The following is a 13,472-nucleotide window of genomic DNA, read 5'->3' as shown; positions in this document are numbered from 1 at the left end:
CCCCCCTCCACCTCCTTCTTTCCAATCCAAATCTCCGCCTTCTGTACCTACCCAAAGCACACAGACAGATCCACACGCATCCACGTCAAAACAAGAGGAGCACACACAAACACAGGCACCACATAACACACCAGCATACAAGCAAACAACATCCACCCACAGACAAAACAACAGTCACCACTTCCCCAGACACCCCACCACCCCAGCATTACACACACCACATCAAGCATACCCACAGCTACCACACCAACAGTCAGTGACATACCCACCACACCCACCTTACCCACAGACACCACCCCAGCAGACCCCCAGACATCCTTCACAAACACCATACCCTCAGGCCCCAAAACCCCAGACACACAGACATCCACCACATCCAGCCTACCTGCAGTCACCAACCCAACAGCCCCACACACATCCACATCTCCATCCCCCAGCACCTCCACCTCCCAGTCCCCCAAGACACACAAACATACTCACTAACCCACCAACAGACACACACCAACTCAAGCATACCTCCCAGAGGCACACACCCACACCATCCACACCAACACAGCAGACAACCACTCCCTAGACCTCCAAATCCTGGCCCCTTTCTTATGACAGTCCCCATGTCCCTAAAACAGTTTTTTTGTTTGACCTGGACCATAACCCTGTTCCTCCACCCCCTACCACAAACCCAAGAGCCCCCCACCCACCTCCTAGCCCATCCCTTCCACCTCCAAGGCCTCCCCTGCAAGCACCCATACCTCTCCCTCCCCAAGAAGATGCCCACTCCTCCCAAAAAGAAGACCACCCCTCCCAAGCTCAAACCATCCCCCTCCCAAATCCGACCATTCATGACCCCCAGATGATCCCCGAGGTGCCTGCCTGCCCCCTTGATTCCCCTACCTGTGGAGGTTCTCTGGCAGTTGGGATTCAAGTTTTGGCACAACACTGTGCTGTCATTGTACTTTATATGGATTGGCCAATGGCCTTTGCTCTCACTGTTTGGACCTAATAAATTGAAGTTGTTGTTTTGTTGGGTACACATTTGTCCTGAAATTCCTTTTCTACCTTTATGTTGTTCCTGAATGACTTGTGTTGTGTGCCTACTGTTCTGTGTGTTTCAGTCTGCTTGCTGATTCACTCGCTGTTGTTTGCAGTATCTGACATTGTGGGAAGTGCTGATGCCCCTCAAGACAAAGGTTTATGCTGAGTGCAAGGATACGTGGGTGTAAATGCAATGGTCGTGTCATGGCATTGTGTACTGTTTGGTATGGTAAGCATTTCACTGTGTGTTGTCCAGTGTGAGCATGCACGGTATCAGACTTGTACCCATTATATAGATTATGTATTTAGCTGATGTGTGGGAGCTTGAGTTTTGTTTGTGCAGACATGGAGTGTGTTCAATTGTGCTGGCTTTGTTTGCATTTGCTGTGCATGTGTCCATTTAGCTGTGTGTGCCCTGCAGCTAGTTATTGTGTAGTTATGTCCCATCCAGTTGTATGTACTTTGTTGACTTTCACTTCCATATTGTGCAGATGGGTATGTCACTTGGGTCTAGTATTGCTTGTACCTGAGATACATGTAGGGCCATTTCCTGTGCACATGTTGTTTAAGGGGTATGTGCAAAGTGATGTGTATCCCAGTGCAGCCTCCTTCCCTGAGTGCTCCTGATGCCCGCATCCCTATTGTGCAGGTATTGTTAGCATGGTGCTCTTTGTCTGTTTGTCTCCCTGTCTATTGTGCATGCTGTTGTACTTCTATTGTACTGCGATGTGGGTGATGTGTTTATCCATGTGTTAGTGTTCCATGCCACAGCGATACATTTGTGTGTTGTATGTGATCACAGTGCATGGCCTGTGAGGAATGTGAGTTTGTGAGTTGTATTTGTATATGTGTTGTTGGTGATGTGTGAGACAATGTTGTGTAGCCTTCCCTGTCCCTGTGCCTGCGATGTGGGGATATGCGTTTTTGTGTAGTGTTGCTGCTCAGTGTGAGTGACCTGCCCAAATGGTGAGTATTGTGACTGTGAATGTGTCCATCCTTATGTATGATTTGAACCATGTACACAATGAGATGTGTACTTGTTACCCATAGCATGACCCCCATATGATGTGGATGATGGCGTTACGATCTGTTGGTGCAGTTAATAACACAGGTAGGTGTGTGTCCTTACTGTCGATTGCGCCCGCATGGATTTTGTGCTCCATCGATGATCAGCAACAGAGGCAGGACGTGCGTGATGGGTTCCATGACGGCATCGGACATGTAAAACTGTCTGCAGGTAAGTGTCTCCCTTTATACTGTCCATTTCCGCCTGCTGAAACATGGTGGTTGGACCACCATGGCCACATGGGTGGTGTGCAACCTCATAATGTGTTCGGCGGAAACACTGTCTCCGCTGGCCTGTTTGTGCTAGCTGGTGACAGCGGCAGTCTGGGATACCTGGCAGTGCCGGCAGAACCACGACAGAATTTGCTCCATAGGCAAACATGACTCTTAATACGGTGGTTCGACCGCGATCTCGACAGCGGTCTGACTGCCGCCATGGGGTCGACGGACCACCAAACTCGTAATGAGGCCAAAAGAGCTTGATGATCTGTAACTATGGTGAATGGTAGTGAATGGTGAATGGTTAGAGACATATGATAATATTCACGAGCCCAAACAGCAAGGCTTTCTTTTTCAACTTGAGAGTATGCTTGCTCTATTTCACTTAAGCTTCGACTGGCGTATGACGCTATTTTTATTGGTGAATCTCTTCCGGGCTTATGCCGTATCTGGCTATTTATTTTAAGAACCACAACCTGCCACAGTGAGCATACGACTTGCAAGCTCGCATTTAATTAATACACCTCTAGATGTGCTTGAATATATGCCTTGATGATTGTGGTACCTAATCGATTTAGCCTAAACTTTCCCTTAGACGAAAAAAGAAAATGCAATAAGGAGAAACTACAGATTCGAAAATATGTTTCTAGTGCAGTTAATTTTCCAAACTGGGGATGTACATGATTTTATATTTATCGAGTGTTTTTGTTGTAGACCCCTTGAACTGTGTACCCAGTTGTTGCTACGGTACCCCATTGTCACCAACTTGTTTTTTTTTTTTTTTTACGAAATCTGAATATGACGCTGATTTTATTTGCAGGGGCTGTCTCCTACCAGCGCATGTCAGGCTGTCCTTCAGGATATATACCGAAGAGTTGGAAACAACAAGATGTTTGAAATAGGAATAATAGGTATGAATCTAAAGGTACGTTTTAGGTTTGAGTTTGCATAATGAGTTTGCATATCATTTATTTGCGTGGCTTGATGACTGCACGATTCTTGGTAAGTATACTAACATGCTAACCTCCTCTTCCTGACTTCTCTCTGACTACAATAGCAAACAACAACAGGCGTAACAATGCATCCATTATTATCTTTTGCTCTTTTCATTTTAATTATATTTGTTGTTACCTGGAGGAACGTGGTGTGTAGTGCTGTTTTCCCCTACTATGTTGTATGGATGCAAGGTATGCTGTAATGTTTTCTCAGAGAGATTGCAGCAGGTGCTCTGAGCCCGAGAACAAGCTCAACAATGAATATTTGGTCAGGAAGAATTGATAAGAATAAGCAATTACGCCTGAGGCAGATTCCAGAGTTAATGACAGAGATTGCACAGAGCAGGGCCTATGGTGATTGTGTTTGGGATGTTTGAACGTTTCCAGAATGTTAATTGTGAGCTTGTCTCAGAGGAAACAGCAGTGAGTTGCTTGCAAGGCTCTGTCCTTGTCGAGCCTGGCACTGGTGGCAAAGAGCAGAGACGAGCTCCCTTCACATTGACTGAGGCAGTTATGGGGTTTCTTCAAGTAAGATAGACCTAGACAATATGGAACCCAAGGGTTGGATCGCATGCTAGGTTCAGGGTACTTGCAGTAGATTTCTTTGGGCCAGTAGAAGGGACTGTCCTCCCCTCTGCTCACATATTTATGCTGATATCGCACCATCTGTTTTGCTATAGGTGTAGGACATTTCTGGGTTTTTATTGCCAGGAATACAGGAAGTTCGTCTCCTCACGATGAAAAGAAGTCAGTAACTTTGTTTAACACTTGCGTGTATGTGTCTCACACAAGCACCTGTGTGTGAGAGGTGTGCAGCGAGATTCTGTTTAAATTATTCCGAGTGATTTGTTGCCTGACTTGAAGAAAAGCTGTAGAATATAGTTTTGCGTATGCCCTTCTGTTACTTGAGTAAAAATACAAGACCTTTCAGAGCAGATCAGCTGGCCTGATGTGTTGGCATTGTGCCTATGTGACACCATCATGGAGTGTTTCCTGGACCTTTAACGCCCTTTAATTTGTCTCTTCAAATCGTAAAAACAATAAGGCATGAGCGAGAAGAAGCCACTGCTCCTGAGCTCTGCACAGCTTCATATCATAAACAGGTTTGGTAGATAGCATTTCCTGCCTATCTTTATTGTTTGTGCATTCTTTCTCGGGCTGGTCGTGCCTTAAATTATTCTTCCCCAGAATCTCTGTTCAAAGTGCACACATTCTGTAAGGGTGACTGGAAGGAGTAGCAATAGTGCTCTTGATCTTTTTGAAAGGGAGATTGGGTAGGAGTGAGTATATGCTCTCTCTACAGGTCTTAAGCCCCTTAATTGGCAAAGCCTTCAGACATTCCAAAGGTCACCTAAGCAAAAACTATCTCAGAAGACTACTGCCTTAAGACTTAAGGTGTTGCAGAAGAAACGGAGAGCAAAGAGATTATGTGGATCTTTGCAGTGCAGCTTTATCTCATTATCATGCTTGAAGTAAACTCAGGTTCCTAACTAGGGCCGTGTGAAATTGCATATATTTTTGCACGTAATTTCACAAACTTACATGAAAAAATCATTCAATTACAACTTCAGAGAAAAACGTGGTTTGATGGTATTTAGCATGCCCACATCTTGCCTAAAAAGTCTTGTGAAATACTAGCTGGAGACTGATTCGGGCAAAAAATCTACTCTGCAAGACATTTTCTTTGCAAACCAGGATCCAACACTCTGGGACTGATTACAACTTTGGAGGAGGTGTTAATCCGTCCCAAATGTGACGGATATGCCACCAGCCGTATTACGAGTTCCATAGGATATAATGGACTCGTAATACGGCTGGTGGTATATCCGTCACTTTACCGTCACTTTTGGGACGGATTAACACCTCCTACAAAGTTGTAATCAGGCCCAATATCTTAAGAGGTGTGCACTCTTAAAAGGATTTGACATATTACGAACGTTTGAGAATTTTCTTTAACATGAAATTCCCAAATTTTCTTTGGAGGGAAAATCCCCAGAAATGTACAGGTATAATTAAAATTTCACCCAGGCATATTGCTAACACTATAATTTCAGATTATCCTAACTAACCTGCCCAACCATGATAAAGTTGACTGATCGATTTAACAGCTGTATTTGTCTGTATTAAACCCAATCTCTGCATGCATTTCTTTCTATACACCCTTGCTTGCATTCTGGAATGTGTTCCTTTAAAGTTCATCACATAGCAGGTTTGGCTTTTACTCACATATGTTTCCTATGTGAGTATTTAATTTGGGGAAAGATCCAATGTTAGGCCGCCAATTTAAAATCCAAAACTATCTAGCACCAATATTTTGTTACAACTAAACAGCAATAGATTGATATTTACATATGCAAGTATTTAGTGTGTGTATTTTATGTTTTGAGTTCATTTTAGTAATCATGTGAGTTGAACAATGAGATTAAAAAACATTATTTTTCAAAGTGTAAATATCTATTTATCTGTGTGTTCTCACCATGAATATGTCTGTATTGTTGCACGATAGAGGCAATACTAAGGTATGAGAATTTGAAATATGCAATTCCCTTTGATTTGCACCAAGCCCCAGTCTGGTAATGCATTCTTAAAGATTTAGATGAGATTACACGAAGAGTTGCAAAATAACTCAACAGAAGAGCCACAATGTGCAGTAAGCCAGGCACTGTAATAAGGCAAAAGTCCCCAAATCAATAAAAAGGAGTCTCTGCAGCTGACTGTGATGTTAAATAATAGAAATTCATTCACGGCAAGAAATACTCCATTTAGGAAAATTTTATTTTTTATTCAATTGTGAATATGACTAATGCATTTTTAGAGGTCACCCCCAATGTAAGAAATATGTCAACACACAAGCAAAAGCCATTCTTTTCGAAATATGAAGAGCGATTTATTGTGACTTTGAATTTTGCACTCACCAGACAGAAAGAAGTATTCTGCCTGAAGCTGAACCTTATTAACTAAATGCAACTGTGGTCATGACGAAATTGTTTACAAATGAACAACACGTATTCATACGGTTTTCTAGAAAGGAGCAGCAATAAAGGTCATGTTACCAAAGCATATTTTGATTGTGAAAATTACACATGAACAAAAGTCATGGTACTTCATTTTAACCGACTGACTACTCTTTATCTTCAACTAGGAATTATTTTTAAATAATAGCAATTCAGCAGAGTTGTATAGTATGAATTTGCTAATCCAAATGAGGCAATGGCAGTCACAGGCCTAACTAAAGCCTCCAATGAAATTACTCTACAGCCGAACTAAAACTTAAGAGATCTTTTTTTTTAGTGAAAGGAACAGTGGTTTATGTGCATTGTTGTGTATTTATATACACATTCATCCCCATAAGTGAATAAGTAACTTTATTCATAAATAAGGTCTGTTTAGTAAATTGACCTTTTTGAATATCCCATTTTAATAGAATAACAGAACTGTAAGGCAATGCCTCTTTTGCATGATCACACCCAAGTTTGTGGACTGATGCTGCTGGTTTTTCGACTCTCAAGGTGCACTGAAGGCTATTCAACAGACACCAGTGCCAGTGCCCTGACCCTTAAAAGTGTATGTCTGGTTGGTTCACCCATAATTGACATAAGCTAACTTACTTACTTATAAGTCCTTAGTACATGGTACAAAGTGTACTCAGGGCCTGTAAGTTAAAGTGCCACTCATGGACTGCAGCACTTATTGTGCCAGCACGAGTGTGATGAAACAAAGTGTAACTCCCAGCCCCCTTGCTAGCTGACAGAGCAGTTTTAAACTGCTAACTCGACTTTGCCATAAACAGGAATTGTCAGAAGACACAGCTTGATATTTGACCTCTGTCTCTGAGTGCAAAGCATATATGACAATCTAAAACTAACATTTAAAGAAACTTCTTTGCTCGTTTACCTTCAGAACGCCCCCAGCATCCCTACTTTCAGTGTCTATGCTGCAAGCCAAGACAGAGTTGGCTATCTAGGACTCCTCCTCTCTGTTTCTCTTCAGATATGAGGCAGCCCTTGGAGTCCCTCCGGAGGTTATAGTTCTACACAGGCAGGCTTATAAGAAGTGGAACAGACTTATGGACTGCAACCCTATTGCATTCAAAGTACACATCCAGAATGAGTTGAAGAAGATTTATGGAGACAGCACAGTACCCGTCTGTAGTTCAGGCAGGGCAGACAACAACAACCTCCATTCTAGAATAAGAACCTTATTATGTAATACTATCATGTGACAATTACAAAAGTAAACCAGATGTATGTATAGTGGTCATACTAATATGTCACACATCTACCCTTTAACATCCAAACAACACCAACAAGGGAAGCAATAGTTAAGGAGAACGTAGGGAAAACAGAACAATACATATAATAAACAAATCAATATCAACTGTGGTTTCCATAAAAATATTGATTTGTTTATTCTGTGTATTGATGTAGTGTCCTGTTTATTTCATTGTTTTCCCTCTGTTCTCTTTACTTATTGTTTTCCTTGTCAGTGTTGTTTGAATTTTAAGGGGTTAGATGTTACATTCCATTGCTCTTCACCACATTTTTTTGATAATACACTTCCCATTCCATATACGCTTGCATCTACTGTTATGATGCATTCCTTGTTCACGCAAAATGGTTTCAACATCGGTGCCCCAACAATCTCTGATTTTATATAATCAAAAGCCTGTTGTTGTTTCTCTGACCATACAAATTCTACATTCTTCCTGGTCAATTATCTCAGTGGTTCCATCTTAGTTGCAAAAACCCCAATTACCTTGCTGTAGTATTCACATAATCCTGCAAAAGAAAGTCATTTGTCTCTGTTGTCTGGTGCCGGTGCTTTGACTATGGCGTTCACTAAAGATTACTTTGGAACCACACAATCTTCCGACAGTGTGTGCCCCAAATATTCAACAGAATTAGAAAACATTTTGCACTTGCATTCCTTCAAAGTCAATCCATGTTTTTTAACATGGTACAAACATTTTTTATATGTTCATAATGTTCTTCTACATTTTTAGAGAAGATGAGAATATCATCTTGAAAACACTTTACGCAAGTATCCGTATCTTAGGAAATGTGGAACATCGCTCTTTGGAAGACGAATGCCGCTGACGTAAGGTCAGATGGCAGCCTTTTGAATTGAAATAAACCATGAGGCATAATGAATACAGTTAGACATTTCAATTTTTCAGTCAATTCAATTTGACACAGTCAAAAACTTTTGTCCACCTTCCTAGCCAAAACTATGGGCGACACCCACTCTGAAGACTCAACCTTCTCAATGATGCCTTCCTTCAACATTTCTTTGAGAACATTTTTAAGTTCATCCCTCACATTGATGGGCACCATGCTCAACTTCTGCTTAACTGGTTGCACCCATTGTTTAAGTCTAATGCAATGGGTGTAGCCCTCCAATTTTCCCAGCTTGTTTGTGAACACATCCGAAAACTGCGATATAAACCAGCCAGATTTATCACATTCTCTCACAACCCACACTGGTTCTTTTCCCCTTGAATTCAAAACAATGTCTAACCTCCATTGGTCCTTCCACCCCAAGACATTCACTCACTTATCTGCTATATATAACTTGAGCTGCACTTCTCTTTCTTCCTCTGCATACCGGATCATGTCAATGGCAGAACTGTCAAAACTCTGAGCTAAAATATCTGACTCTTTCAGTTTTTCAAAGAATATCACATCATCAAGCTTCTCTCTAAAATACTGCTTAGTGATGATAGTCCACAAAGACCCTGATTCCTCATAAGATCCAACTCTTATCTAGTATAAGGACTTTGCACTTTGGAGGATTTTTAGCCTTCGTAACTACTTGATGTTCTCTAGATGTCCCACAAGTAATATTCCCTTCTCTTTTTCACTACTTTTTTCACATTCACATACACACTTCACTTATGACCCTTTTTTAATATTAGCACCTTTACTCTTGGACGGATAATTAGTTTTTTCCTGTCATCTCTGCACACACGTTCAAAATGTCCTACTCGTCCACATTTGTTGCACTCTTTTCCCACAGCAGGACACTGAGATGATGAGGCTACGTGCTAGTAACTCCTATATCTGTAAGACGTAACATTTTTGATCAAACTTCCTTCTCCATGCACATTCTTGCGATTCAAAATCCCTCTTTTACATTTGTTGTTTTCGAACAACCATCTTGTACCAATTTCATCCACTTTTCAGATTGGTCACAAGTCTTTGCTGTACCTATAACATCTTGTAACATATAGTCCCCCATCACCCAGAACTGTTCTTGTATTTTTTTGCTTCTAACATTAACAATTATTTGATCCCTAATCATTTAATCATTGATGTTACCAAAATTACTGTGCATAGAGAGTGCACTGAGTGCAGTAAGAAACTCATCAATTGACTCTCATTCACGTTGAGTTGTAGTGTAGAATTTCAATCTGTTCAACACTATACCCGACGTGGGTTTAAATCTATTCTCCATCCACACAATAGGACCTCCTTGAATACATTGAGATCACCTTGTCCTTCCTGAGAAGTAACTTGTGGTAAAGTTCTGAACGTCACTTGCCCTTCTGAACCTAAACAATGCAGTAATGTGTTCTTTTTTTCTCTCTGCTCCCATCCCATCTCCATCAATGGCTTTCACATTTGTTAAAAATTCCTTCTTACAACGAGTTAAAGGTATAGATGGATCGCCCTTAGATTGCAAAAATTAAGCTGGGGGATCAAATTGCCTGGTTCAATATGAGAGGCAAATACAGTCACTCCAAACTACAGGAAGTAGCCACAAGTTGAGATAATTAAGAATAATCACATTTATGTTCATCAGCATGTAAGTTCAACAGTATTTCCACACACAGTTGTGCATGTTGGCATAAGTAAGTTAAGGCTGAAAATCCCAGAAAAGAACTGTGGCTCTATAAATTAATGTAATGAAATTGTGCACATCTGTGATTATGTGTATAAAAGTGAACTCATAAAATACAGCCGTGCACGAACTTTAAATAAAGCTGTGCGCATTGGCACCCAGATGCTTCAAGCAAATGTGCCCAGTCAAAGAAGTCATTGAACCACAGCTGTGCGCAGAATGTACCTAAGGACATGCGCATCAGCGTTCAAATGCTTCAGGTAAATGTGTCCAATCCAAGATGGCGTGTGAAGGCATGACAGCATCACCACCCTCTATGGAACAGGTCAGTTGTTTGCTGTGATCTGACTTTGGTCATATGATAAGACGTTGAGGATGATTGATGCAGCCCAGTTTCCACAACAAGTAAGAGCACGTGGAATCCTCACTCTGATCTTTGCTCCGAAACGGTTAGTGAAGTCCTCACACTGCAAGGCACGTTCTAAACTGCCAACGGTGAGAGTTTTTTAGAGGAGACAGAATCAAGTTTAAAACAATACATTGACCAAAGCTCCATTCTTGTAACAAAGATCCCATAGAGGTTCTGCTTCGAATCCTATACAAAGCAGCCCGACTCACAAGCTCACGTTTGTCCCTTTGATAAATAATTTATTGATCACTTCCAAATTACCAAAATAAGTGATTCCACTCCTTTGCTGAATGTTGGTAGAAGGTATCACCGTCTTCGTCAGTAGTGTATTCAAAGTACGACATCCAGAATGAATTGAAGAAGATTTATTGGAGACAGCACAGTACCCGTCTGCAGCTCAGGCAGGGCAGGGACCAACAACCTCCAGTCTAAAAACCTATTATGTAATACTAGCATGCAACCGTTACAAAAGTAAACCAGATGCATTTAAAGTGACTACAACAATATGTGATAAACCCTGATGAAGCTCAAGCATTGCAATAACCGAGCAAGTGATTTCTGCAATAGTGATAAGCTCTACTCAGTTCGCCGCAAAATGCTCTGTGGGCTCAGGAGCATTCTCTCGTCCCTCCACCCATGCTGCTGGAGTGGGGGGTTCATGATGCCACTGGTTTTATGAATTCGAATACCTGCTTTGTCCCCATAGTGAAACTCCCTAAAGCGATTTGAGCAGAGTAGAGGCACTTTAATAAGAGGTAGATTAATATTCTTTTTCGTTTGTTATTTTCATCTTTTTCTCTTGTGTTCAGAATAGTTAACCCACAACCTTGAGTAGACATACATTCAAAATAATTCAGATTGAATTAAACTTGGGCAACAATAGAACGAGGCAAAACCATAAATTCTGACCTGGTGAGTGGCGCAGAAAGGGTTGATGTACGCAATCACAAAATGAAATGCACATTTCCTGATGCTTTATGTCAAACAAAAAAAAGCTAGCAAATGAATGAACTAACACTGCATGTTATTATTTGTATTTGGCTTTTGAGGATAACATTTTGATCAGTAGTTTGGATCGTTCCAATCCTAATTGTTAGCTTATTATGATCTAATTACCTGTATTTGACAGGCTCATGGAAACATCTGCATTGGAATGCTTCACAATGGTTTCAAATCCAGTAGCAGTACATAAATGTGCAAAGTTGTTTTTCATATTGCAGCTGATAACTTGCTGGTTAAATAAGCTGTTTTTTATATTTACTATCAGTTCTCATGTTTTTGTTTTAGGGAGAGATTGGAGCTGCTTCGTCAATGGACTTTACTTATTGCAGCTGGTCTAAGGGAAAAACGTCTGTAGATCAGTTTTCACAGCCGCCTCTTCCATCCGTACATAGTGACAGTAGCAACAGTGAGGACCATACTGCAACTTATAGCTAATTATAATATTCCTTGTAATTCAGGGCTTCAAAATGTTAAGAACGGTGACATAATTTGACCACTGTAAGGGGCTGTGCACCCTGTAATATTGTAAGAATATGCACATATTTAAAAGCTCTATTTCGCAATTAAAATGCCCTTCAAAAATAAAAAAAATGAAAAAAGCATGCTCAGAGTGAGTTCTTGTTTGTATTAATTATTGACTTGTCTCCATTCTGAATTCTTTTTTGAACGTCTGAGTGATGTTCTCCTTCATGCGTTGCCTTGTGATCCAGCTACCTTCATCCTCACTGTGATAAAGATTTTGTGTGTAAATTGTTTGTACCCTACTTCTGAATTCCTTGTTTTATCTTTGACTCTGAAATCACTGGTTTGGCCTTTTCTTATGTGCAACAACACCTCTTAAAGCAGTAATACTCATTTATATGATCTGTGCATTAGCATTGGCTTCAAGGGCCAGAATCATACACAGTCATTTATAATATGTCTCATTATTTTTCATTATAAAACATATTAAAATGTGCTGTTGTGACAAACTACACACAAGGTACACGTGATAATATGTGTTTATTATGTACAACTCTGCCCCTATTGTGAATACAAGATTCTAAATCTGTTTATTCTCTGAAATTATGTTGCAACAGTGGGAAACAAAAGTTGTTGGGAAACAAAAGCCATTTCCCACTGTTGCTAGGTCATAAAAGAATTCCAGGCGGCCCTGCCAGGACTCCCTCAGCCTGTCTGTGCAGTGCTGGCTTTCTGCTATCATGGATGAGGGCAAGCACAGCTCCAGGAATGATGGGGGCACACCGGGTGGCAGTGGTGGGTAGAAGGAGGCCAGGGGGCCTATTACATAAAGTCCCTGAGGGGCGCAACAGGTGTTTGTGCCCACTTTGCATGCCCCAAGTACATGGTGGTGTTACAGAAGGGACCTCAGATGCTTTTGCAGCCCCTTCTGTAATACCGTTAGCGCTGGCTCACAAATGGCACCAGCCCTATCACCAGACGGTGTTACCTCATTTACAAGGCCCCATGCAAATAAGGGAATCTCTCTGCCTCTGTGCTGTATTATAGACGAGGGCGCAGAGGCAAAGAAACTGTCAGGAGACGCACTGACCTAAAAGGTGGTGCATTGTCACTGTGCCCCCTGATAGTAGCCCTCTTGAGGGGGTAAAGTGGGTTCTACGTACCCCCAGACATCCCCTTGCAGGCAGGTGCAATCACTCATACCCGTCTGTGTGCGCCAGGCACACCTGTTTCAAGTTGTGCCAGGGCCCAAAGAGAGAAAGTGTGCCCAATGTGTAATAGGGCCCAGGTTTTTTTATTTTTTATTATTATTTTTAAATTTCGGACAGGTAGAAGAGTCTGTGCTGCTCATTACTCTTTTGTCTCTGCACAGCAGTTAAATTAATCTTGTCACCTCGCAAAGGGAATGGTCCATCTTGAAGTGTGACAGGGAAGCTACGGGAAACAAA

General features: G+C 41.4%; 1 protein-coding gene across 1 annotated transcript in view; it reads left to right on the top strand.

Annotated features, from left to right (window-relative positions):
* LOC138295758 (N(4)-(Beta-N-acetylglucosaminyl)-L-asparaginase-like) overlaps positions 1-12,164 on the top strand; it is a 307,883-nt gene extending 295,719 nt beyond the window's left edge. Inside the window, exons 9-10 of the mRNA XM_069234263.1 lie at positions 3,137-3,241; positions 11,848-12,164. Coding sequence (XP_069090364.1) covers positions 3,137-3,241; positions 11,848-11,997 — 255 coding nt within the window. The 3' untranslated portion in view covers positions 11,998-12,164. The remainder of the gene's footprint in view (positions 1-3,136; positions 3,242-11,847) is intronic.
* The last annotated feature ends 1,308 nt before the right edge of the window (positions 12,165-13,472 follow it).

This window comes from Pleurodeles waltl, chromosome 5 (assembly GCF_031143425.1).
Source record: "Pleurodeles waltl isolate 20211129_DDA chromosome 5, aPleWal1.hap1.20221129, whole genome shotgun sequence".
NCBI classification, from domain to species: Eukaryota; Metazoa; Chordata; class Amphibia; order Caudata; family Salamandridae; genus Pleurodeles; species Pleurodeles waltl.
Note: the sequence above shows the minus strand (reverse complement) of the source record. Positions and strands in the feature narration are given on the sequence as shown.